The 25,932-nt window shown below is 47.6% G+C and overlaps 1 protein-coding gene across 28 annotated transcripts in view; it reads right to left on the bottom strand.

Moving 5' to 3' along the window:
• The window catches only part of NCAM1 (neural cell adhesion molecule 1), a 328,180-nt gene that overhangs the window by 63,219 nt on the left and 239,029 nt on the right, over window positions 1-25,932 (bottom strand). For all 28 annotated transcript variants that reach the window (XM_047752282.1, XM_047752286.1, XM_047752297.1 and 25 more), the window contains exons 2-5: window positions 4,615-4,689; window positions 2,900-3,118; window positions 1,740-1,883; window positions 1,199-1,336 (exon numbers count right to left, since the gene is read on the bottom strand). In XM_047752282.1, coding sequence (XP_047608238.1) covers window positions 1,199-1,336; window positions 1,740-1,883; window positions 2,900-3,118; window positions 4,615-4,689 — 576 coding nt within the window. The remainder of the gene's footprint in view (window positions 1-1,198; window positions 1,337-1,739; window positions 1,884-2,899; window positions 3,119-4,614; window positions 4,690-25,932) is intronic.

Genomic DNA, 25,932 nt, shown 5'->3' with positions numbered 1-25,932 from the left:
TGTGGCCTGGAAAAGAGGCACTTCCAGGGGATGCCTGGTCAGAAGATTGAGCCCTGGGTGCAGTTGGTGTCAGGGATCTACATTCAGGTGTGCACTAAATAGTTACTTTAAACTGAATAACTAATTCACCCACAACCATGCGTTAGAGTTTTCCAAAAATACATGCTATTGTTATAACAATTTATAATAACATTGTTTCTTAATGATACAGATTAAGAAGCTATATTAATAGGTTTTGTTCATTTTAAAGTGGTATTCTATTTAAATAGTAGCTATATATATATATATATATATATATATATATATACATTTTTTTTTTTTTTGGCTGCACTTGTGGCAGGCAGAAGTTCCCAGGCCCAGGGTTCGAACCTGCACCACAGCAGTGACCACACCAGATCCTTAACCCACTAGGTCACCAGAGAACTCCTACAGTAGCTATTTATCATCATATATTTTCTCAATCAGTGCATCCCAATCTTGCAACTGCCATGATTGGTGGAACTTGACATTCAAAAGGGGGCTCTTCATACTGGAAAAAGGAGAAAACTTCCGCTCCCAGTGATTTAAATGGTTAATACCAATTTGAAATGCACCTGCTCACCAAAGAATGACATTTCTCTGGGACTGTCACAAACAGCTCTGTGCACAAACTGTTTTTTACCAAAGGAATGAGAAGGGGAGAGTTTGGCAAGAAATATCTATCACTCTCCAAAAAAAATTACACCATGATTTACTTATTTTCTTAGTCCTGACATTACAATTTCCTGTAAACATCTTGTAAATGTCAGATCAATTCCATGGGCGTGTTTATTTGACACTGCAAATTGAGATTAATAAGCCCATGGGCTAGGATTCTGACAATGCTCAGGCCTGAATTGATTATAATACTTTCTTTGAACACTGAACCGGGGGGCTGACTTCGCAATTAAGGTAACATCAAGAACAGTGAAAGATGACTAACTTTTTTAGGAAGCACGGGGCACGTTTCTCGTGGTAAAGATAACGAAGGACCTCCCAGGAGTGCACGAAAGGTCCTCACGGTTGAGAGAGACCCAAAAGGCAGGTGTGTTTAAAAATAAACAAACAAAAAACAGGCCAGAGGCTGGGAGGGAGGGGTGGTGGGGAGGGGTGGACTCAGCTGACATGGATGAGCCAAGGCTGCAGCCCTGGAAGAGGCAGGAAGAACACATCTCCTCACCGTTCACAATGACCTGGATGTCCTTGAAGTTGATCTCCCCCCGTGCCAGGATCCTGCCCTCACAGCGGTAAGTGCCCTCATCTGTTTTCTTGATGCCCTTGATCTGGAGGTAGTTGTTGGCCAGGACGATGAATCGGACTAGAAAAGACAAGAGGCAGGTTCATCCAAGGACCAGTCAGAAGACTGGTACCTGCGGGCAGGTTGCCGAGCCTTTCCTCTGTCCTCCCTTCCATCCTATGGGGGTGGTGGGTGGCTGGAGGGCTGGGAGTAGGGAGGGGCTCTAAGCTAAAATAAGAACACATGTCTCTGGCTCTGGCCTAGAGCCAAGAACCAAATCTACTGGACATTTGCTTTTTTCTTTGGAGAGAAAGTCAAGTGCCTGAATAGACAAGCTACAGACAGGCAACTATTGGTCTGGAAATAGCTTGAGGTTCTGGGACCCTGGAATCCACGCTTGGGCTGGAATGCCTCAGAAGCTCGCATAAGTGGAAACCCTAGGGGGCTCGGTGGCCCAGGGGAAAGGGCAGCTGCCAGGTCTCACCATCTTTTTTCAGGATGACATCTCGGCCTTTGTGTTTCCAGATGATGGTTGGGGGGAGGGAGCTGACCACATCGCACACAATCACGGCATCTTCCCCTTCCCTGAACTCCTGCGGGGTCGGCGCATTCTTGAACATGAGCTTCTCTGGAAAATGAGCAAGAGGAGAGTGAGGGAAACAGCCAGTTCTCCCTTTTCAACTGGAGCCATACTGCGTGGGTTCCATATACACAGTGGTGCCAAAGGGGGTCCCGCCCGTCACTTGGCCAAAGATGCGGGCAGATCAGCTGGCACAAGCAGGGGACATGTGACCTGTGTTTGTGTCCATTCAGAGAGCTAGATGTATCACACTTTGTGCCGAGAAAGGTCTATAGAGGAAAAGGAGTGTCTTTGCCGAGGGTCCTCGCCATGTGGGGTGGAGCTAATGAAACACAAGGCACAGGGGGAATGAGTTGGTCGGACAACCTATTCTACGAACAGGGGAGCCATCAGTCCTTTCTCTGTCTCCCACGCTGTCTGGCACCCCAACTCCAGCCTGTCTCTAGCAGAGAGAATTTCTGAAGAACAGAGAAAAGCAGGCTTATGGCAATAAATACTGTGGCCATCAATACTGTGCCTTAGCTGTCGCCCACCAGTTCCCACCCACCAGAGTTGGCCCACAGGACAGATGCATGATAACAAGGTAATGAGATGCCACCTCCAGGCTGGTTCCCGTGGCCACAGGAACTGCCTGCTCTGAGTGGCACAGAGTGTTCAGATAATAACCCCCCCTCCCACCCCACCAAGCCTTTGCACGCCCTTCCCAGTGGGAAAGAGTGAACTAGGAGGGGATAAACTGAATCGCACAACAGTCAGTCAACTTTGGGAAGGGAGAGGGGGACCCCATGGGAACGGTGTAATTTGAATTTAGGAAACGGAGGCCAGTGGGAGGTAGCTGTGATCAGCATGAACCCGGCTGTGAGTTCTCAGGTGGCCAAGGATCCTTTAAGATCACACTGGAGCTCTTGGCTTGATTCAGAAAACACTTGGAGAAAAGGAGGAAAGGAGCCCATGTCAAGCCCTGGGCGGGTCCTCTACTCCATCCCGCTCTCCTGGCTACCCTTGCATCTTCCTGGCCACAGGAGAGGCCAGGGAACACAGAGGGAGAAGGGGGAGGCGCTTACGGAAGATCTTCACATTGACCGTGGCCTCTGACTCGGTGCCGTCCTCCGCGGTGACCACGCACTTGTAAATGCCGGCATCGTCGATGTTGGCGTTGTAGATGGTGAGGGTGGAGGAGGAGTCATCGTTCCACACCACGGAGATCCGCTGCTGGTTCGGGGTGAGCTTTTCTCCATTGGGGGAGAACCAGGAGATGTCTTTATCTTTGGCATCTCCTGCCACTAAAGAGGAAGAGATGATTTTCAAATCCCTGAGGCTGAAAAGACAAAGACCCCTCCAGGGGGACAGTGGGTTCTGGGCAAGAGCTAGTGAACAAGAGCTCATCAGGCTTGAGGACAGGGGGCGGGGCGGGGTGGGGGGTGGGGGAGTGACCATACATGTTGGTGGCTTCTGTTTTTAATCGTTATGTTCGGAACACCACTTACAGTATTTGGAAAGAACTCAACACACACTCACGCCAGTATTTCTCACAGTGCTTCTACCCCTAGTGACGGAAGAGATATTTGTTGAGAACCTACTGTGTGCCAGGCACTAAGCAAGGAGCTTATGGAGACGAGGAGGCAAAGGGAGTTCGTATACTTGGGATCTGAGTGCAAGGGCTAGTTGGTCTGAGCCAACTCATCGGCTTGTTTTTCCGGGGCTCAGGTACTGTCTCCAAAGTGGAAGATGCAACACTGGCTAGTCTAGGAGTGTGAATACCAATCACTTTTGCTCTAGCATCTGCCCGTGCAAACTGGCATGACTGTCATATCAACAGCCCCTGCCTCAGAGAGGCAAATACATCTGCTTAAATGCCATAAAGAGGGGGGGCCAGCATCACCCAGACATCCTTTCCCCAGGTGCCCCGGAGGGTAGATGCTGCTGCTGAGCTGTCCAGACAGCGAACTGGAACCAGGGCTCTGGGATTCCCAAGTGTGGCTTCACCAGCCTCTCCATACAGCACCTTTTCCCAGCCTGCACCCCAACCCCCCCCGGCTCCTGCACAGATGCTTAGTGTGGAAATGAAGCAGCCTTCCTTTCAGGGCCCATCATGTTTTCAATATATATTGCTATTTGCAAGATGTGCTGTGGGCTCCATGGCTGCATCTCCAGATCATTTCAGTTGCTGTAATGAAGGCAAAGCTGGAAGGAACACATCCAGCAGCCACCAGCCACCTCATCCGGCGCAACTCACGACAGCATTTATGGCCCCTCCCTGCCGAAAGCTGCTTGCGAAATGTCACCGTTTACACCTAGCTCAGCTCTTTCCTGGTCCTTTCATGTTCCAAATCCCAGGCATGGCACAGGGACTCCAAAACCTCCCATGAAGCCTTTCTTGAGAATTAGCTATGCTGTGGAAATGGAGCATATTTTATAGATAAAACACAAAGACACCAAGTCTGACACATTCTGAACCAGCCCTGTTCTCCAGTGTCACTCACAGAACTCTGGATGTACAGAGGGCAGCGGCCTGGGTTGCACTGACTTTCCTAAGAAAACCCCAGACCTCCTCCATCAGCAAGCAGAAGTCCCCAGGGCATGTTTCTCTGTGCTGGGGAGGCCTTTGCGAAGGGATGGAAGCGGGCTTGAGCATCCGGCTCTAGGCCCACCGTGTGACCCTGCCCCAGAGCAAGGCCAAGGATGCTGGGCACAGTGCGATCAGCTGGGCATACACAGCCTCTGGCCTCTCAGCTCTGCCGGTGGGCTTCCTGAAATGGGGTGGGACGTGGGCACTTGCCTTGGCATAAGAAGAATTTGGACTCTCCAACGCTGATTTCCCCTTGGCTGGGAACGATATCCACCTGCAGAGAAACTGAAAAGGACAAAGTCCAGTTTAAACATACATTCGAATTATTGAGAAAGAAACCAGAGCTTTCATTCAAAAACAGGGTCTCCCTGAGTGAAAAGAGAAGGCGGTTTGGCTTTTGAGACCTTGTCACCACCACTGTTCCTCACACTGAAGCCAGGAGTAGACAGGGCCATTTCTCCGGAAAGGCTGTCCTATGTCAGGTAGGGCAGGGTCCCCCAGGAGATCCGGGGTGACCTCTGCCCTAAATCTTTCGGATCCCTTTAGAAGGCTCGTGGTCCTGCTCCCAACAGCCGCCCTTCTGGGATTCACAGAAATAGCAGCTTAACCGGTTACATGCAGAGAGTCAACCTGCAGCGTCCCCACAGCTGGGTCGAGGGAAGCCGGCTGCTCCACAGCTCGGCACAGGACTTCCTGCCCATTCCCCACACCGCCAAGCTCAATCACTGCGGGGAAGGCTTCGGTGTGAAGGTCCAAACTGATTCTGAAGCAAGAGATGCCAAACCAATGCTACCTTGCCTCCCGACTATAGGACCAACACACCTCTTTGCATCAGAGGAGACAGCATCAAACTCCAGCACCCCATTTAGTCAGTGGCTCTTCTGATACACAGGAGTCTGTGCCCTCGGGAGTCCTCTGCATCATTCGGCCACTGCACTGCACTTTTATTTGAATATCCATATGCCCTGTCAATCCGCTCCACCCGTAAGACAAAATACATGGCGCCGGATCGCACAGATTCCTATGTTTACAGAGTTCCTCATTTATCTGCGCAGAGCAGACAACCGTTCCTCGTGAAAATACACTTTCAGGGGAGGAAGGAATATGGTGTCATTCATCGGGATTCAACTTCCTTCTGCCTCTCCTCCTCTTAAGGAAAGGAAATTTGCAAGTAAAAGCTCATCGATGTTTGATCCCCTGCCTGTAGCTTCTCAAAGCCCCTCTGAAGGAGGGGCCTGGACAAAATAGGCTGGGTAATAGAGACTCCGCCAGCCCTTCCTTCCTACAGCCATTTTCTCTTCACAGCAGAACAGAGGGAATGCTGGTTGCCATGGTGACTGACTTGCAGGCAGAGCTGCAGTGGGTCTCAGTCTGTGCTCATTTGATGAAGCAACCACGGCTGTGCTCAGTGGAACGGAGGGATCAAAGGGACGGCATGGGGCGGGGAAGCGGGGGGCGAGGGGGCACCTCAGCTCCTGGGGGTGCAGCCTTCCCAACCATCCTACAGACAAAGTGGCCCACGGAAACACCCAGCAGAAGCCGCAGAGAAAGAGATGGTTCGGCGGGACCAGAACCAAACAGGGGCGGAGCGAGGGTAATGGTGAGGAGTGGGGAACAGGCTGGGGGAGGATGCTGTGCGTGTCCCCTGTGAGAATATGAAGCAGGAACCCAGGGACTTCCAAATGCTGTTTGGGGAGAAATAGTGCAGAAACTGAGGGGCAGCCCGGCTCTCCCTCGGTTGGTGTGCTGCCGATCACTCATGTGGGGGCCCAGGATGGGATGCATCCTGAGAACACTGAAAGGTCTTTGCCTAGCTTTCCTGAATGTCACCCGTGGCACACAGAGCTGCGGTGGAGTACAACGTGGGGGCAGGCGTGCCCAACTGTGGTGGGTTTCTCCCATCATTCTCCTTCGGAGGGAGTCAGGAGCCCTCAGTTCTAAATTGAGGGAGCAGAAGGGGTCCCAACCATCGCCATGTTCCGCCTCTTCATTTTCCGGATGCGCAAGGACAGGTAAAGTGAATTCCCTAAGGTCATGTCTAGCGAGGGCCAGGGTGGTCCCAGAGCCCAGGCCACCTGGCTCCCAGGTAAGTGTTCTTTCCATTACGTGATGAGGCCTCTGTGGGCAGAGGAGACGATCTTTCCCTTGGGTTTAACGAACAATCATGCCAACCTGAGGGGCCGCCCTCAGACGCTCAGCCTCTAAACAGAACAAACCCAGAGTATCTGGGGGGAGCCTGGGGGCCTTACAGGGAGGCTACAGGGCAGTGCCATCCATCTTAAGGCCAATCAGGACCTTTTCCATCCCCGTCCGTGGTTCACATTCCACGGAACATTGGGTCTAGGAAGCCCTGAAGCTGTGTCTACGCCATCCGTCACCTAAGTAATGGTCCTTTCTGGAGCTGACTGGGGCATTCTTTGGAGAGTGAGAGGCATATTTCTGCCTGGAAAGTTCACTGGCCCATATGCTGTGTATTAGCAGCCAGCTTCAACATATGGATCCTGTTACCCTCCCAGAGCCCTTACTGCTCAGAGAAGGATTTTCTTATCCCAAGTGAAAAAACAGCCTTCAATTTTTTTTTTTTTTTCTTCAGCTCTTTTCAAACAGAACATGACTCTCAAGGGGCAGGAGAACACAGCCAAGGTTGAAGGGTTTTCATACTCCACTGTGGCCAGTATCTATCTCTGGGCCACAGAGAGACACAAGGAGAGAGAATCACAAAGGAATTCCCCCAGCCTCAGCAGCCCCCACGCTCACATTTATCACCACAGCCATTTTTTCAAAGAAGAGATATCTGTTTAGACGCCTGACCGTTTGCACACTAGAAAGACAGTGATTTCTCCTTTCAGACACCGGTCAACGTGGGGCCAGAGGAACCCCAGACCCTCTGAAAACCAACACTTGGCATGTTTTCCACTGTAGCACAATGGCTGATTCTTCTTCCCCCAACCTGAAACCTTGAATTATTAGGTTTAGTAACAGTGAGTGGAAATCCTGCTCCAAACTCCAAACTCCTTCCCTCCCTTTCTTTTGGCCCCTTCCTTTCTTACTGGATTGGTCTTTGCACTGCTCCCAATAAAAATCCCCGCCTCGACGTTCAGCTCTCTTCAGCGGCACGTATAACTGAAATTTCCCCACCAGTTATAACTCAGACACTTCAAAGCAACTCTGAAAACAAGTTTCCTAGAAAAAAACGTACCTCATCTCTTGCTTTGCAGACACACTCTCTGCATAAACACAGCGTGTTGCCCACGTCACCTGAGATGCATCCAAAGACACATGCTTAGAAACAGCGGTACGGGACCTGGCTGGGACCCCAGGACAGGCTTTCAGTGTCTCCCACCAAGCACCTCACATCCCTAAGACCCCTGGCAGCCAGCGCACACTTTCTGGTTTAGGAAATACACTTTGTTATTTCACTGAAGGCTCAGGACAGTTCGGAGAGAGAACAAGGCCAGCACTATTGTTTCCATTCTCCAAAAGAGGAAATTAAAGCTCAGAGAAATGGAATCACTTGCCCAGGATAACTCAGCTAATAAGAAGTAAAGCCAAGATGAAAAGCCATGGAATTCTAGGGCTCCAGCTCTCCCAACCACACTTCCAACTACTATCACTCTCTTGTTGGCCTCCTAACAGACTCCTTAGTACCTAAGATTTGCCATTTCCCTTTACTAAATTATGGGCTAGAAAGAGCAGCATGCACAAATACCTTAAGAGCAAGATGCTGCCATCATTTTTCTGCTGGGTAACCATAACTGGCCTCTCTGTCCTCAGATAACCAGAGCCTTATAATTCGCACTTTACAGATGGGGCCGTGGAGGTTCGGAGCTGGTAATGGTGGGGTCGAGAGCCAAAATGGAAACAAACTCACAGATTTTCAAAACCAGTCTTAGGCTTACCATAGGGGAAAACCCCGTTCCGGGGATGGAGGAATTGGGGAGAGTTGGAATAACATACATACACCACTGGATAGAGTAGATGAGAAAAGAGAACCTTCTGCATAGCACAGGAAAATCTACTCAGTGGTTTGTAATAATCCATATGGGGAAACAGAATGGATGTATTTATACGTATGACTGATTCACTCTGCTGTACACCTGAAATTAACACAACACTGCAAGTCAACTATACTCCAATAAGATTTTAAAAAACATAAACAAGCAACAAATAACAACAACAACGACTCAAACCGAGGTCAAATGCCATCTAAATCCCAAGCCATTTTTTCCCACTCTGTTCTATCCGTGTGAACAGACAGAAAAGGCTTCTCTTGGAAACGGAATGGGTCGCCTCTCCTTGTCTTGTTTTAAAAGGAAAACGACCTTGTGGGAGACGTATATGTTTTAAAATGTGTTTTCTGCCTAAGTGTCTTTTTGAAAAATGATGCCATATTCTGAACGATATGCCAACTTGTTTAGAAAACAAGGTAGAAGTTTTGTGACTCCCAACTCCCTGGGAGAAGCAAACATTAAAGTCTTTCTTTTTCTTTGTTATTTTTTTTCCCAGATGAATCGAGATATAATTGACCTTGAACATGTATGTTTAGGGGGTGGAACATGGTGATTTGATTTATGTATATATTGCAAGGTATAAAGTATTAGTGGCTAAAGAAAAGGAAACTAAAACTTCAGTTCTAAAAGATGCTAAGGCACTTATCAGGAGAGGTGGGATCTTACTAAAGCCAAACAACAAGGAAAAATTCTTCTGACTGCAAAAAGGAATTCATAGATTTTGCTTGAGTCAGCAACTTCCTGCGGCAGTTTAATTTTACTGTTCTTTTCAGATTTCGAGGTGCTTGAGGAAGTAGGAGCTGAACGCAGAAAGGGAGCCCAGGTCTCTCCTAGGACCTACGGACAGTACTTTCCTGTTAAAATGGTTATAACGATGCTGGCTCCTGAGGAAGACAGACTGCAGATATGTGGCAGGCCCAGGGCCCAGGTAAGCACACCTGAGGACCAGGCCCTGGTCACCAATTTAAGAGCTGGGTGAACAACAGAGGTTTAATCTGGTCCGTGACTACACAGCAGAGACGGGGATTTTTCCAGAGCCTATTTAATAAGGGCTAAGGATTTCGGAAAAAGGCATCCAAGTCTAGTTCTGCATTTCTTTTTTTAGCTGTTGTTCTAGAAAGGAGCTTTGACTGTCACCATCCTTAACCACTTTAATGAAGACTTGTGCTTCATTTTTCAAAGTATGCTCCAGCGTCTCATTTGAGGTACTCATGGGAAATCCAGATGTCGGAACCAGGGCCGTAATAACCGAGGCGCCCCCACTTGCCTCGACAGTCTGCTCTCATTGTCAGCAAAGTACCCGAGGGAAAATAAAGGGTGACTTCACTGATAAACCATCACACTCAGTGACGTAAAACTAAGACTAACATGACAGTCCTGTAGAGTGATGAAGGCCGCGGACTCTGGGCCAGTCCTCAGCTCTACCACTTCCTGGAAGTGAAAACTAGTTCTTTAACCAAGTTATTTAACCTCTTGGTGCCTGTTTCCTTATGTGTAAAAAGGGGGAAACCAGAACCCTTGTCATAGGGCTGTCCAAAAGATGAAAAGCATTTACACATGTAAAGCACTTAGAATAGTCTCTGGCACATTTATACTTGTAGCATATTTATATATATAATTTATATTTTTATTCTTTTTCCTAATAAACCTCTTTCAGCAACCCTCCCTAAGGAAATTATTTCAATTACTATTTTTGAGAGAAGCAACACTTTCCTTTGTGGTTTAAAATAAAGTAACTCTCCCGAAGAATCATTTGGAAGTCAGGTGGCCCGCTTCCACTCTACAAAATCAGCATAAGTTATTTAACTTGCCTGTCTGAACCTTTTTGGTATAAAAGATGACTAAATTCAATCAAGAGAAAAATCGATAATGTAGGCACTCTAGCCAAGTCCCTGCACCTCAATTTTATCATCTGTAAAATGGGGATGATGGTAAAACTGACTTTATGTAGCTGGACAGTCACGAGAAGGAAATGGGAAAGAGTCAAGGTGAAGAAGTCAGGATCTGGAATCAGAGAGGCCTGGGTCCAAATTTCAGCTCAGACACTCAGTAACTCTGGGTTCTCGGGAGAACCTCCGAGCCTGTTCTCCACATCTGTAATCGGACAGGACAACCTGATCAATCTCATGGGGGTACTGAGATGATTTAGAAAAGTACTATGTATAAAGTTCCAAACACAAAGCCAGGCTGCTTTGGTTGCTATTTATTTATTTAGCCTATTTAGGGCTGCACCTGTGGCATAAGGAAGCTACCAGGCTAGGAGTCAAATCACTGCTGTAGCAGCTGGCTTATGCCACAGCTACAGCTACAGCCACCCCAAATCCAAGCTGCATCTGTGACCCTACACCACAGCTCATGGCAGTGCCAGATCCTTAATCCACTGAGCAAGGCCAGGGATTGAATCTGTATCCTCACGGATGCTAGTCAGATTCATTTCTGCTGAGCCATGATGGGAACTCCTGGTTGCTTTAACTAGCAGTATGTATATGATAGCACTTTGAGCTCCGCACCCCCCCAAAACACACCCTCTAAACAAAAGCCCCAATAATGACTGTAATGTGAATGAGATAGCAGGAACCTTTTGTAGGCTACTGGATTTAGCTGTTCAAAATCTACTAGGAAGTGTGTGTGTGTGTGTGTGTGTGTGTACAGAATAATTCAACTTGTCAGGCTGCTATTGTTGCAAGAAGCAGCTGGACATAGGTGAATTTATCTCATTTTGGGAGAGAAAAATCAATAAACAATTAAGGATGACAAAGGAGCCCCACTCATTCTTGACATGTGAGTCTCAAATTCTGGCTTGAGCTACTGTTGAGAGCAGCTGGGAGAAGAAAAACAGTAGACTGTTTTACTTGGAAACATTAACCATTAAGTTAGATGGGTTAACTTAATTTAAAGGAACCACAGGAGTTCCTTGGTGGCTTAGTGGGTTAAGGATCTGGTGTTGTCACTGCTGTGGCTTGGGTCACTGCTGTGGTGCAGATTCGATCCAGAGCCCAAGAACTTCTACATGCCATGGGTGTGGCCTCCAAAATAAGTCAATCAAGGGGCTATAACATAGATGTTCTTAGAAGTTTTTATAACGGCATCGGAATAGCAGAGCATCTTCTGATAGCCACAGGAAGCATCCTCCTCATCTAAAGATGGCTCACAGCAGCAACTGAAATCATTTAGGAGTCAGACTCAGGGCTGCCAATCTCCTGGTCAGTGAAGTTAGGGCTTCACCTAGGTAACTGCTGAGAAGCCCTATGGAATTCCCATCTAAACCTAACACTCAGCAATCATCTAGCCGGGGTTTCTAAGCCAACCGAGAGACATCTCCAGCCAAAGCCTCTATGTGCAGTCCCCACAAGACCCTGAACCCTGACTTTTTCTGAATGTGTCAGCCTGGAGTGAAGGATGCCCTCGAGAAGGCTGTGGTCATCCTTGGTTGACAACAGCCGCACACAGCAGCTGTGAGGGCGACGTCAGGACTGGAGGAGGGAGAGGGAATGGTGGCGCTTGGTGGTGGTGGTGTGTCCACGCTTTATGCCACTGGAATGGAGAACAGAGCAAACCGTACGGACACGTTGCAGATAGGATCCGGACTTCTCTCTCTCTCTCTCTCTCTCTCTTTTTTTTTTTTGTCTTTTCATGGCCCCACCCCGTGGCACATGGAGGTTCCCAAGCTAGGGGTCAAATTGGAGCTGTGCTCACTGGCTTACGCCACAGCAACAGAGGATCCGAGCTGCATCTTTGACTTACACCACAGCTCACGGCAACACCGGATGCTTAACCCACTGAGCGAGGCCAGGGATCAAACCTGCATCCTCGCGGATACTGGTCAGATTCATTTTCGCTGACTCATGACGGGAGCTCCAGGATTCAGACTTTCCTAAACCCATCTCCCTCGTTTTACTCACTGGGCTCATAACCAAAGCAGGTTTCCAAAACCTATAATTTTAATAAAGCCACCAAAACCAGAAATGTTTCGTGACATTGATACAATGAGAATTCCCCTGGTGAACATTCTCTTTAACCCTCTCAAATCCCAGGCCTAGTCCAGAGTGATGGGGGGATGGGGTGTGTGCAGAAGATGACTATGGCTTCAGAATTCTTCAGCTTTCTATGCAACGTGCTAACATAACTGATACTAAAATATTGTCAGGAAGGGAAAGTATTGACCATCACCACACAACTGAGACCCAGATGATTCATCTGATAGCTTGTTATCCCAAATATTCTCTCCTATGAAATCCTAGTAGCCAAACAACAGAAATCGACTTGCTAGAAGCAGGAGGCTCTACTTCTTAGCAAAGTAAATTATATGAGCTGTTGAGAAACAGGAATATCCACATCCTGGCTCTGTTCTACAGGGCTGGCTTCAAATCAGAACACAGAGCCAAGGTAGATCATGGCTTCGGCTCTCTTGACCTCCTGAGTTCTGTGGGTCAAATGAGCATCTCATGAGATCTGATCAGATGGCTGAGTTTTATGGAACTAAGGGAGGGGTTTCAGACCATGGTGGTTGTCCCCACAAACCACCTAGAAGCTAGACCATTTGACTAATGTCACATCACACAGTGTCCTTATGCTTCTGGTGACAAGGCAAGAAAATCTACCCCTTGGTTTAATCTGCTCAACTGTGACATATTCATGCTATTCCCCCGGCCCCCCCTCCCATTGCCAACCCCCACCCCTAAGAAAGTACACAGCTCCTGCTAGGAGCACCTGGAGCATCTGTAACAGGTGGTCAGAAGACACGACTCAAAGGGATACTAATCAGGGGTAAAACCAAACAAAGTCCACATCAACACCCACAGGTCAGACACAGCAGAGAAGCCGAGCTCTGATAAAAGGAGCTTGTTTGCTCACTTGTTTTTTAAATTTATTTATTTTATTTTTTTATTTTTATTTTTTGCTTTTTAGGGCTGCACTTGTGCGGCACATGGACGTTCCCAGGCTAGGAGTCAAATTGGAGCTGTGGCCGCCAGCCTACGCCACAGCCACAGCAACACCAGATTCTTCACCCACTGAGTGAGGCCAGGGACGGAACCTGCATCCTCATGGATACTAGTCGGGTTCACTACCACTGAGCCATAATGGGAACTCCTGCTTGCTTGTTTTAAGAGAAGATCATAAAGGAAGGAGACACATTGAGGAATTTACACCCCCCCCCCTTTATTGTCCAAAGCAAAAAGTCAGAAGTAGCCCTACTGAGTCTTGAAAGGACCAGATTCCAGGCCAGGAGTGAAATCGTTTTTGAGTATGGTCTCCTCTAGTTCACAGTGGGTGAAGGTAGGACGTTCCACACCCAACCCTGGGGAGCGCCCAGCGGGGGGCATGGGAGTGTGCCAAAAAGGGGCGACGTGGTCTAGTTACACCTGGACGCCTCCGTCTTCTACTCCATTGGATGGATTCCTGGCCAGGGTTGCAGAGCTATTTAGTAACGACGAAGGATCGAGCTGGGGGGATCTGACATACGCGCTCCAACCTCATCATGTCACAGATGAGAAACACCAGGAGCACAAGCCTAGGGTCTGGGCAGCAACGCTCAGGAGCCAAGGGCTGGGCCCATGTGCTGACTCCTCACCTGATGAGGCCTCTTTTTGCTTCTGTGTCTCATCTGCTTTGTGTGTCCTCAGGAGCTGTTTTGCCTATTGTTTCCTCTTGCCTGGTTTGTCCTGGTCTCACCTCTGTCCCCAAAGAGCGGAAGTCATCACTTTGAGAGACCGGCTCTATTAAGGGCATCTAGGAAAGCCAGACTGACAGCAAGTGCTCTCCCATCTTGTCTGCAGCCCACTAAAATGGCTCGTGCCACCAACACCAGCCCACCTTCTCCCAGAAGCCCTGGTCTTCAGACTGTCCTTCCTGCTACTTTTTTCTTTTCTGGCCAGACTGACTGCAGGCCAGCACTTTGCCTGAAGGTGAATTACTGGAACGAAACGTGAGAACGTGAATAGATGTTTGAAACTTGGCTAAGCTTCTCTAGATAAACAACGTAATAGCTATCAACCTGCCCTGATAACACAGGCCTTCTTAGTAAATTGCTGCACACAATTTGATGGCTTCCAGGATGCTCCTGACCATGAGTCTTTAGGTCTGCTCTCCTGAAGCCCTGCCTTGACAAAACAACTCATCCAACTTCTCTTCGTCTGGCTAGAAAAAGGTATCGATACAAGGCAGATGATCCCTCTCCCTCCCAACAGCTTCTGCCAACATGGCAAGAAGTTGGAATTATATCTTCCAATATTTGACCAGCTGTTGGTTGCAGATGTTGTATATTCTTTACACCCAGAAAAAAAAAAAAAAAAAGAAAAAGAAGTTTGGAGAATGCTGGCATGCAACTTCATCCTGAGAATTTCAGATCCTGCCCATGTCTTTTAAAAATGTCCTTATGTGATCAAAGCTTTAGGCACATCTGGGCTGTTGAAGATACAAAGCTTATAATCTCTCAAACAACCAGTGCAAGGAATTGCTAAATTTGGTTTCTGTCAAGTGAAAAAATTCACATTCTCAAACCATGATAGACTGTTTATATTTGTAGTAATTATTACATGCCAGTCACTGTACTAAGCACTTCACTGAATTTATATAATCCCCATAACAATCCTATAAAATAGGTCCTGTTATTATCTCATGCGACAGATGAAGAAACTTAAGAACCGAAAGGTTAACTAGCAGCCCCAGGTCACAAAACTAGTAAGAGGCAGAGCCAAGATTTGAACCCCAGGCAGACCCAGCTCCATAGGCCTTGATCATAAGTATGCATTACTTAACGTTGGTTTCAACTCTCATGAGTTGAAAGGGGTTGATCTTGTGTTGGATTATCTGGGAAACAAGCTTATAGGTAGAGAAAAACACCATCTGCTTGGGGTGATGTTGATTTCGACCTGGGTGTAGACTGACTCTGAACAGGAGCTGGAAGCTGAGTCCACCAGCCACACTCCTCTCCCTGCTATAGCCCTGCCTTTGTCCCTGAACTGAATCTTCCTAGCCCCTCTCCTCACCACCAATGGGCCTGGCAGCCACCAGAGCGGGGCATTGGTGGTGGCTACCAACAGGCATCAGGCTGGGAGTTGGACTTTCCCATCTATGGGTCACTCCTGATCCCCCAATTTGGATTCTGGATAACCCGCGTCGTCCTTTATTAAACTCTGCATGTTAGAATTATTCTTTGCTGATAGGTGTTACCAACTGGTTCTTCATGTTGCTACTCAGCCAGTGTTCCCTCAAAGCACACACTCTCCAGAAGAGGCCATCTCCATAAAAATGTTCCTACTAGAGATCTTTTCGTGGGGTGGAGCATCCATTCCCTACTCCCTCAGCCACTGTCACCCCTTGTGAGATAATGCCTGGCCTGTTGATTAAGACGTATATATGTATACCATGGAATACTACTCAGCCATAAAAAAGAACAAAATGCCATTTGCAGCAACATGGATGGAACGAGAGATGCTCATACTGAGTGAAGTAAGTCAGAAAAAGACAAATGCCATATGATATCACTTATATCTGGAAACTAAGATGTGGCACAAATGAACCTTTCCACAGAAAAGAAAATCATAGACTTGGGGAATAGACTTGTGGTTGCCAAGGGGGAGGGAGTGGGATGGATTGGGAGCTTGGGTTAACAGATGAAGACTATCACCTCTGGAATGGATTATCAATGAGATTCCGCACTGGGAATCTATGTCTAGTCACTGACGATGGAGCAGGATAATGTGAGAAAATAGAATGTGGACATGTATGTGTAACTGGGTCACCATGCTGTACAGTAGAAAAACAAATAATGTATTGGGGAAATTAAAAAAAAAGAAAACCCACAAAATACCACCCCCCCAAAAAGACAGAGAATCACATTACACAAATTTCTGAAGGGAGCAGAAAAGAAGATAACGCAGCCACTTAAATAATAATGATCTTACAGATACTATCCCCATGATCTGGGAAATAATTGTATTGCTTTCTTGAATTCAGGAAGGAATAAGAGAACATCATGAATTAGGGTAAAAGCTGAAATGCACTATCTATCACTGTGGTCTATCAGGAACTTGGAACTAAGAGCAGCCTCAGCCCAGGGAGGGTGGCGAGGAGGGGAGAGGAGAAGGGTGGGCAGACGGTGGCCGAGGCCTGGTCCTGGCACACCAGAACTACAGCCTGGCTCTGACTCTGTGGTGCTATACCTGCTGGCGTTAGCATCCATCCATCCATCCAACGAACTACTCAGAACTTTGCTTTCTGATTCTCAGTTCGAAGTCCTCAGGCTACATTTGCAGCCTCCTTCTAGCTTCATACAGCGTGATTTCAGGGCCTCAGAAGAGGCCCCCACGATTCCCTCAGCCCCAAGCTAGTTACAGACCTGCCATTTTCATTCTTTTTTTTTTGCCTCTTTTTTTCTGGCATATGTGGGTCCCTGGGCTAGGGATGGAATCAGAGATGCGGCTGCCAGCCTTCGCCAGTCACAACACCAGATCTTTAAACCCACTGAGTGAGGTCAGGGATTGAACCCGCATCCTCAAGGATACTAATAGGTTCTTAACCTGCTGGGCGACAATGGGAACTCAGCCATTTTCATTTTTGCTACTTTCCCCTTATGATGGGTCCACTGAAAAACAGCCAGTTTTATAATGAATCAAAGATGCAGGCAGAGGTTGTTGGGAGAATTGAAAAAAAGTGGCTGCATAGGAGTAGGGAGGTTGGGCAAAAAACAACCCAATGCACAATATTCCCACTCATCTTGATAGCCGAGACCTTCCACATGTGCTAACTATGGTCCTTTCTTGCCCAGAATAACGCCACAACTCCAAAGAACTGCTAACAGGTCATAAACATGAAATGAGGAATGAGGTCCTTAGGATATCTTTTACAGTTCTGTGGTTGAGTTTTGTTTTTTAAGCAACTGTCGCTACGTTCTTTCATTATTCACTTAGATGCCTTCCCTCCCCAACTCCAAACCCCACTGTCCTTGACAGACTCACTTTGCTCTATCCAACAGGCAGGAGAGATTCTGAATCTCAGGCTGAGAAATCAAAGGCAGAAACATGAAAGAGAGTCCCCCATGGCACCATGTCTTAATGGGCTTTGATGTTCAAGGACTAAAATGAGTGGGATCCCAAGGAGCCAATGCAAAGGTCAGAGGCAGACATGACGTTCACCCACGAGAAACAAACACAAACCAAAGCTCATCGGATGGGGGCAGAGTCTTTTGGGGAAGGATTTCACAGAGGCGATGCTTCTGAAATTCCCCTTCGAGGTGACAAACTCTAGTCCTATGAGCAACTTTAAAACCAAGTAACTGGAGTTGTGGAGTCCCTAACAGCAGGTTAAGGACCCAATGTTGTCTCCTTGAGGATGCAGGTTCGATCCCTCACATGGCTCAGTGGGTTAAGGATCTGGCGTTGCTGCAGGTTGTGGTGTAGGTTGCAGATGCAGCTTGGATCCAGTGTTGCCTCGGCTGTGATGTAGGCATACCAGCTCCGATTCGACCCCTAGCCTGGAAACTTCCATATGCTGCAGGTGCAGCCCTAAAAAAACAATACACAAACAACCAAAGTATCTATCCTGGAGCCTCATCTCAGTACAGAGGAAAACCTGCCAAGAGATGAATTTTCTTTAGGGGAGGTTCATGGAAAAACTACCTCTCAACTTCAGGAGCCCAAAGCTCTTTCCTGGCAATGGAGTTTACTGCCCACTGTGATCCTGCCTGGTGGTTCCAGCACCAAGTCTAACTAGGGACTTGGGTGGGATACAGGGATAACACACACACACACACACACACACACACACACCTCGTGTTCCTGGACAGTGAATTCCCCTTTGGGAACTAACCTTTGAACATTTAAGATGATGTCAAGTCACCGTGACCAGGCAAAACTGGATCCCTTAAAAAGAACTCAGGTCACTGACCACTGAATTATCCTTCTTTAAAAATAGAGTCAGCCTCACCAGTGGCTAAACTTGGGAGTTGCAAGCACTAGTTTCTATTCCAAATTGGACTGATGGCTACAAAACCAAGAAGCCCTGAGACGAGAGGCAATCTGGATATATTTAAGTGAGTGGAGCTCACACACGATGCCATTTTGTGTTGCATGTGATTTTCAGTTTTCTTACACCATCACCAGAAACTCCCCCAAACAAAAGCTGCAAGGCTTTAGTGATGCAGACAGTCATGGCTGCAACCGCAGAGCCTCAGAACAGCAGTGCATCTGTCTGCTATCAGGATGACTATGTGGTCCTGGGGAGAGCCCTTTGAATCATGGGTCATGAGAGAACGGGCCATGATTTCACATGGGCTGGGGTCTCCCTCATAGGCTCTCTGGTCTCAGGGAATCCCTACCTATATTCTCTTTCAGTCACCTCTCTTGCCACCCCACTCCACTTCTCAGGGTTGGCTTTCTGAATACATTCCTAAGACCGACAGAAGTCCTACACACCCAACCACAACAACCCACTTTGGCCAAAAAGAAAAAGCACTGATGCATATGGTCATCTAGCTCTCATTCTTGCATTATACCTTATTTTGTAACAAGGCAAGCTGCCTTTATTTCTCTAAACAAGTCATAGCTGTCAGCATCACTATTTGGCCTTTAACAATACCAGGATCTTATAGAAAGCTATTAAATAGCGATAGCCTAATCGCCGAGTTTCCTAAAGGACCAGTATTGCCAGAGTAAGTGGCTAAAAGGGGAAAAAAAGAGCATTCAATCCCAGCAGTGGTCTCTACACTCCCTAGGGGGCAATGGACCCATGTCTAAATTTCATCTTGCTTTCTGGAGTATCAGTGATTACTCCCTCTTCCTCTTTTTCTGTTAGGGGGTCTACATACATGTTTACACTTTATGAAGAAGTTCTCATCGAGGCTGTTAGGCAAGATGATATATTTTGCAAAGCCTGCAAGATATTACCCAAACACACTCACCAAGATCCCCAGTCTGCACAATGTCAGTTTCAAAAGCCACTGGATCATGAGTTGTGTGCTTGCTTCTTGGGTAAGGAGAGGGGATGGTAACACCTAGGCTTTCCCTCCAGGAAAAGGTAGCTGATAAAGCTGAGAACAAAGACAAAAAGGACAACAAGACCTACCACATCTAGGCCTTCTTGCCCTCTCTGTCATATCCTCTCTCCTAAGCTCTTGGAGCAAGGATATTAACATGATGGAAGATTGTAGGAAAAGAAGAATGTATATATATGTGTAACTGGGTCAGTTTGCTGTAGAGAAGAAATTAAAGGAACATCACTAATCAACTATACATTAATAATAATAAAAAAAGTTCTTGCTGTGTCTCAGCAGGTTACGAACCCAACTAGCATCCATGAGGATGTGGGACCTCATGTCGCTGTGGCTGTAGTATAGGCTGGTGGCTGCAACTCTGATTCAACCCCTAACCTGGAAACTTCCAAAAGCTGCAGGTACATCCTGAAAAGCGAAAATAAACCGACAAAACGAAAAAGAAGATGTGGTACAAAAAAAAAAAAAGACTGAAACAGGCTCAAGTTTCCAGTTGGGCTTGTCTTGAACCAAGACTCTTGTCACATGACAAGACAGAATGATCCAGAGACCAAGGCCTCAGGTCTTGATCTTGCTTTGCTAATAAGCATGTCAGCCTGAACTGTTCCCCTAATAAGACCACATCTACAGCTCTCTTGGTCACTAAGTGGATGTGGTGTGCACAGTCTATTCTGGAAGCTCAGGGTAGATCCTTGTTCGCTGGAGGAGAAAAGACAGGCGAAGGCAGGCATGCGGATCAGACAGCATCTTCCTGACATGAGACTTCAGGCTTCCGAAATAAAAACAGTCTTTAGCAATTCTGAATTAGCTCCAAATCACAAAACAAGATGAATCGCTTCTCTAGGAGCTTCAAAACGGCAGTTAAAAAGGATACCCAGCCCCACACGCCAGTCTTTTAGCCTCGAAAGCATTCTGGCTCATGGTTTAAGGAACGACCTGCCTCTTACCTTTATCCTGCAATATTGATGAATTTCAAACCTCCACAGGACCATTTAGCAGGCCTCCCAATCCCCTGCTGAAACTGATAAAAGAAAACTTCCAATTGTTTCCAACAATCCCTAGCTGAATTCGTCTTGCTTTCAAAGCTGCAGAGTCCCGAGAACAAATGCTCCTCTTCTATGTAAAAGATGATTCTTTCTTCTTCATATCTCTAGGCTTGCTCATTGATTTTCTTCTCCCCTTCCTACAACACAGGCCTCACTTTAAAAGAAAAAGGCAATTGGTGATTCATGAGCTCTTCTCTGAGTGTGGAAATTCACAAGGACTGCACAAATGCGGTTGCCCTTTCCCACCAAATTACACATCTTTCTGACCATTTGACGTGGATCTGCCCTCCCCACAAACATACGCCCACATGCGGGAACCAGAGAAGAAAATGTATAAGAACATTTTCCTACAAACGCTTTTGTTGCCTCTCTCTCTTTTGTTTTTGTTTTTTTGGTCTTTTTAGGGCCGCACCTGCGGCATATGGAAGTTTCCAAGCTAGGGGGTTGAATCAGAGCTGCAGCTGAGACCTACACCACAACCACGGCAACACCAGCACTGAATTGCATCCGCAACCTATACTGCAGTTCACAGCAACGGTGGATCCTTATGCACAGAGCAAGGCCAGGGACTGAATCCACATCCTCATGGATATTAGTCAGGTTCTTAACCCTCTGAGCCACAACAGAAACTCCTGTTCCCTCTCTTTTAAACTAAGAAGAGAAATTCCAAAAGAGTTTATCACTATAGCTGGTCTCCCAGGACCCAAAGGGACACTGGAGGTACCACATGGGGACCTCGCCAGCTTTCCAAGGGGTCAGCGAGCATGAGCACAGGAAGGCCTCTGGCACTCAAGGTCTGGCTGATTAAATAATTTGCAGCTGAAAGCTTCTTGGTCTTAAAATTAGAAACCGATAACAATATTTAAGAGATGATTCCAATTGGAGGTAAAGGAGAAGAAAAGAATCACAGCAAAGCTCCCTAGAGTGAGGTCAGGTCTTCTCTGCAATTTCAAAGTGTCTCATTCTTAGTTTTATACCCAGCAGGTTCCCATAAATGCTCTCCATCGCCTGACAGCGACCCTCCTTTCAGTTATGTTTTATCTCCTGAGGTGAAGAGTGTTTCTTAAACCACCTGTTTTAAAAAAAAAAATGTATTTTAACAATGGTTTGGATGGAAAGGCCTGGGTCAGTCCCCAAGAGTGAGGCCACGAGGGAAGCGGAAAGAGAAGCCCTGGTGTACGCAGCACGAGGCCTGGACTCTGGTTCCGCTCACCTCAGAGGCGCTGAGGCACGGGCGCCCCAGTGGTAAGATTAGGATAAAAGAAGAGGGAGAGGGTGGCAAAGTGGGAAAAAGCAGAGAAAAGAAACCAGAAAACCAGAGTTTTCATTTAGGGCTCGCTCCGAAAATACTTCCCAAATTCGAGGCCAGTCTACCTTCTCTTGCCAGGTCTCAGTTTATTCTTTTGGAAAGAAAGAGGTGGAACAAACTGATTTTGTGGGTCCCCACTGTCACTGGACTGGGGCCCAGCTGGTGAGTCCCCGAGGGGCTTTCCCCCACGTCCTGCCAAGGTTGGCTTGTCCTAGTCCTGCCAGGGGATTAGGGAGCTTGAACCTGTAGGCACAGGCCCACCTGGCTCCTTCATGGGTCCTGGTGGCTCATCAGACCACCCCGCCCCATCAGGGAGGCCAGTGCAGCCTCCTTAAGCTGGGAGTCCTGGAGTGCTCTGAAGGCACCACACTCTTGCCAGCCCTACCTATCTCCAAAAGGTAGGGCCCTGGACCCTGGCTGAAGTTCTGGTCCAAACCAATCAGACAACCCAGAATGCAACGTTACCACTGAGCCTGGAATGTGTTTCTCCTCCAGACTCCAGCCCCAGCCACTTCTAGTTCCTCTTCTTTGGGGAGAGGGAGATGGTGGTACCATCTGCACCACACAATGGTGGTGAAGATCGGGCAAAATGACCTGTGAAGCGCCTAGTACCTAGCAGACACTAGACTAATGGTGGTCATTATCACCACTGGTAATCATGATGCAAGGGGCAAAAGGCAGTGTCAGGTAGCTCTTCATTACACCCTGTGAGAGCCCAGAAAAGACGTGCAGGACAGTCCAGTGGGGGAGCAGGCAGCCCAATGGGGGAGCAGACAGCCTGATGGGGGAGCAGGCCTCTCTTGCTGGACTGCACCAGCAGCTCTACAAGCTGAGCCTGGTGCTCCGCCAGGGCATTCCCAGTTGTCCTCGAAAGCATTACCTTCTGGCAGGAGAGTGAGTTGGAGAAACAGACGATTCTTTTATCAAGACTCCCCTTGAGGGTACACTCAAAAAGCTTGATGTTTAAGTGTGAAGCCATCCCTATGGGCTTAGGGAAGAGATATGAATACCTCAGAGAACAGAAAGCTGTATTTTTCCAAATAACATCATTACAACAAGGGCTATAAGAAAACCAAGGAGCTACAAAGAAACTGCTGTCTCCTTTTGTCTTTTTTCCCTTCTTGTTCTTGGCTTTATGCAGTAGTAGGCTTCTTGGACATGAGGATATACCCCAGGGGCCTATTTCAAGGAATACTTTCTGAAGCTCAAGTGGCTAAGTGGTTTCATTCAAAGACTGTTTCAACTCTGGAGGCTACAGTATGTCAAAATGGAGTGGAGTCCCTTAGTTTAAACCCAGGTGGCTATCCATCAGTGTAAAGAAATCAAGAGCGAATCGGGGAGGCTGACCAGCCAAGCACCACCAGGATTCCCATTGCTTCTGAGGTCCAGTCCTACTTCTGGCAAGGAGGGGGAAGTCCATCAGGACCAGAACCGAACCACACAGTAAACTCTTCCCCAAGGACAATGTGGCCGAGTCATCCTAGCCCTCTTCACACTCAAAGCAGGTCCCACCCAACGGAGCCCAGGGCGCCTTGCTGACTTGGACAGCAGGAGAGTGGGCAGCTTGGAGCCCTGAGGCTCTTGGTGCCCGAGAGGCAGCCCAGGGCTCTGCCCATTACACACATGCTCACAGCAGGTCTCACAGATTCCTCTAAGCAGCTCTTCTTGGCCCAGGAGGAACTCACCCTAGTAGTGATTGATCTTTACAGTATTAGAGAGACCGAGAAGATGACAAAGAAGTCCAGCAAAGGATCAGCATTGCTGTTCCAGATCAGGGAGCTTTTAATTCTTGTCTGAAATGATATCAAGTTGTGAAGAGCAAGTGCAGGAAGAATGAGGCCCCTAACCTCGATACAGCGCTCAGTCAACAGCCAGGTGTTGGGCAGATGCTCAGCAAAGGTCAGCTATGGGACCCAGCACTGTCCCTGAACACTCACTGACTGAGTGATTGAGCCTCACATCCGCCCTCCATGGGAGGCTACTGTACCTGTTTCACAGATGAAAAGACTGTGAAAGAGGCCCAGAGAGGTTAAGTGAATTGCCCAACATTACATAGCTAACAGATGGGAGGCTTGGATTTGAGACCTCAGGGTTGTTCTGCTCCAAAGTCCACTTCCTTTGCCTTATACTATGATGTCCCCAATAATGGAGGGGGGCTTCCAGTGGGAAATGGATTTCTTCTCCTTCTTCTACTCTAAGTACAGGTCCTTGCTGTTCACTCTTCGGGGTGGAAGGAAGCAGCGAACTGACAATGCTACAAGGAAGCAATGAGCATTCATACAGCATACCTGCTCTCCCCAGGGACCCAGTGTTTTCCTTAAGGGCGCTCTGGACAGGGCTAGGCCCCCAGACATCAGGCTTTGTGAAAGATCATTCCAGAGCATGCCTTGTAATCCTCTTAGTAGCGAGTCTCACACTAAGAAAAACCCCACCCTATAGCCTTTACCTGTACAGGTTTATTTTCTTCCTTTAGCTAAGCTTCCTAGAGGAGGAATCTTAGGGACGGCCGTAGGCCTCCACCAAATATACTTTCTCTTGCCTTTCAAACACAAAGCACCTAATACACTTTTTTAATTGGGGGTATTTTTTTTTTCTTTCTTTTTAGGGCTGCCCCTGTGGCATATGGAAATTCCCAGGCTAGGGGTCAAATTGGAGCTGCAGCTACAGGCCTACGCCACAGCCAGGGCAACACCAGATCTGAGCCGCATCTGTGACCTATGCTGCAACTTGCAGCAACAATGGGTCTTTAACCCACTGAGTGAGCCTGGGGATGGAACTTGCATCCTCATGGATATTATGTCAGGTTCTTAACCTGCTGAGCCACAACAGGAACTCCTATTGGGGTATTTCTTTTTTTTTTTTGTCTTTTTACCATTTCTTGGGCCGCTTCCATGGCACGTGGAGGTTCCCAGGCTAGGGGTCGAATTGGAGCTGTAGCCACCGGCCTATGCCAGAGCCACAGCAACGCCAGATCCGAGCCGGGTCTGCAACCTACACCACAGCTCACGGCAACGCCTGATCCTTAACCCACTGAGCAAGGCCAGGGATCAAACCTTCAACCTCATGGTTCCTAGTCAGATTCGTTAACCACTGAGCCACGACGGGAACTCCTATTGGGGTAGTTCTTATCTGCAGGATGAGACTGTAAACCTCTTCAGGACAAAGGTAAAGTCTTCTTGTCCTCACCATCATCCAGGTGCTCAGCCGTACCTGTCCCAGCAGATGTTCAATGCAAGTCAGGTGAAGTGAGAAGCAGGGAGAGTGTTTAGCACAGCCCCTGCCGCAGTCGGTGTTCCACAAACGTAGGGAGGGGCACAGAGACAGAGGGTGCCTAGCTCTGTGCCGCCCCTGAATTTGGGGTGCTGTTCAGCATGCTGATCTCTGGGAAGTCACAGCCTCTTAGCTCCCCAGCTTCCTTATTTATAAGATCACAGAGATTGAGTGTGAATATTCTTTGAATCTAGAATATTAATGACTTGGATTCTTCCCTCTCTTCTTCCTATTTCCTAAGCTACTGCTTAAAGACACATTGTCACAAAAGCCGTGTGTCTCCATATTTTAAGAGACATATTGAAACGCAAAGAAAGTCTCAGTATTTCATGCTAAGAAGATGGCAGACATCCTCATATTTCTCAGAGTTTCCCTGTGGTTTGTCAGAAGCGCTTTCTAGAATCTTATGGGGGAGTTCCCATTGTGCCTCAGTAGGTTATGAACTGGACGAGTATCCATGAGGATGCAGGTTCAATCCCTGGCCTTGCTCAGTGGGTTAAGGATCTGGTTTTTGCCGCATTCTTCAGTATAGGTCACAGTAGGCAGCTCAGATCCCGCGTTCCTGAGGCTGTGGCGTAGGCTGCAGCCCTGATTTGACCCCTAGCCTGGGAACTTCTGAATGCTGCAGGTGCGGCCCTAAAAAGCAAAAAAAAAAAAAAAAAAAAAAAAAAAAGAAAAGAAAAGAAAAGAAAGAAAAAGAAAAAAGAAAACCTTATGGGGGATTGTCTATGCTCTATCTTGTGCCCCCAAGGGATGAGAGAGAAGAGATGACCCAAGTGTTGGCAGAAAAGCCATACAAAGACTATCCGGCAGTGCTCTAATATTATTAGTAAGGAAGGCAGAGCAAAGATGGTAAAATCATATGCCGATCCCCCACCCCCGCCACTTCTGCCGCCGAGTCCC

The sequence above is a fragment of the Phacochoerus africanus genome, chromosome 11 (genome assembly GCF_016906955.1).
Source record: "Phacochoerus africanus isolate WHEZ1 chromosome 11, ROS_Pafr_v1, whole genome shotgun sequence".
Lineage (NCBI taxonomy): Eukaryota > Metazoa > Chordata > Mammalia > Artiodactyla > Suidae > Phacochoerus > Phacochoerus africanus.
The sequence above is the reverse complement of the archived record's forward strand: the minus strand, read 5'-3'. Positions and strand labels throughout refer to the sequence as shown.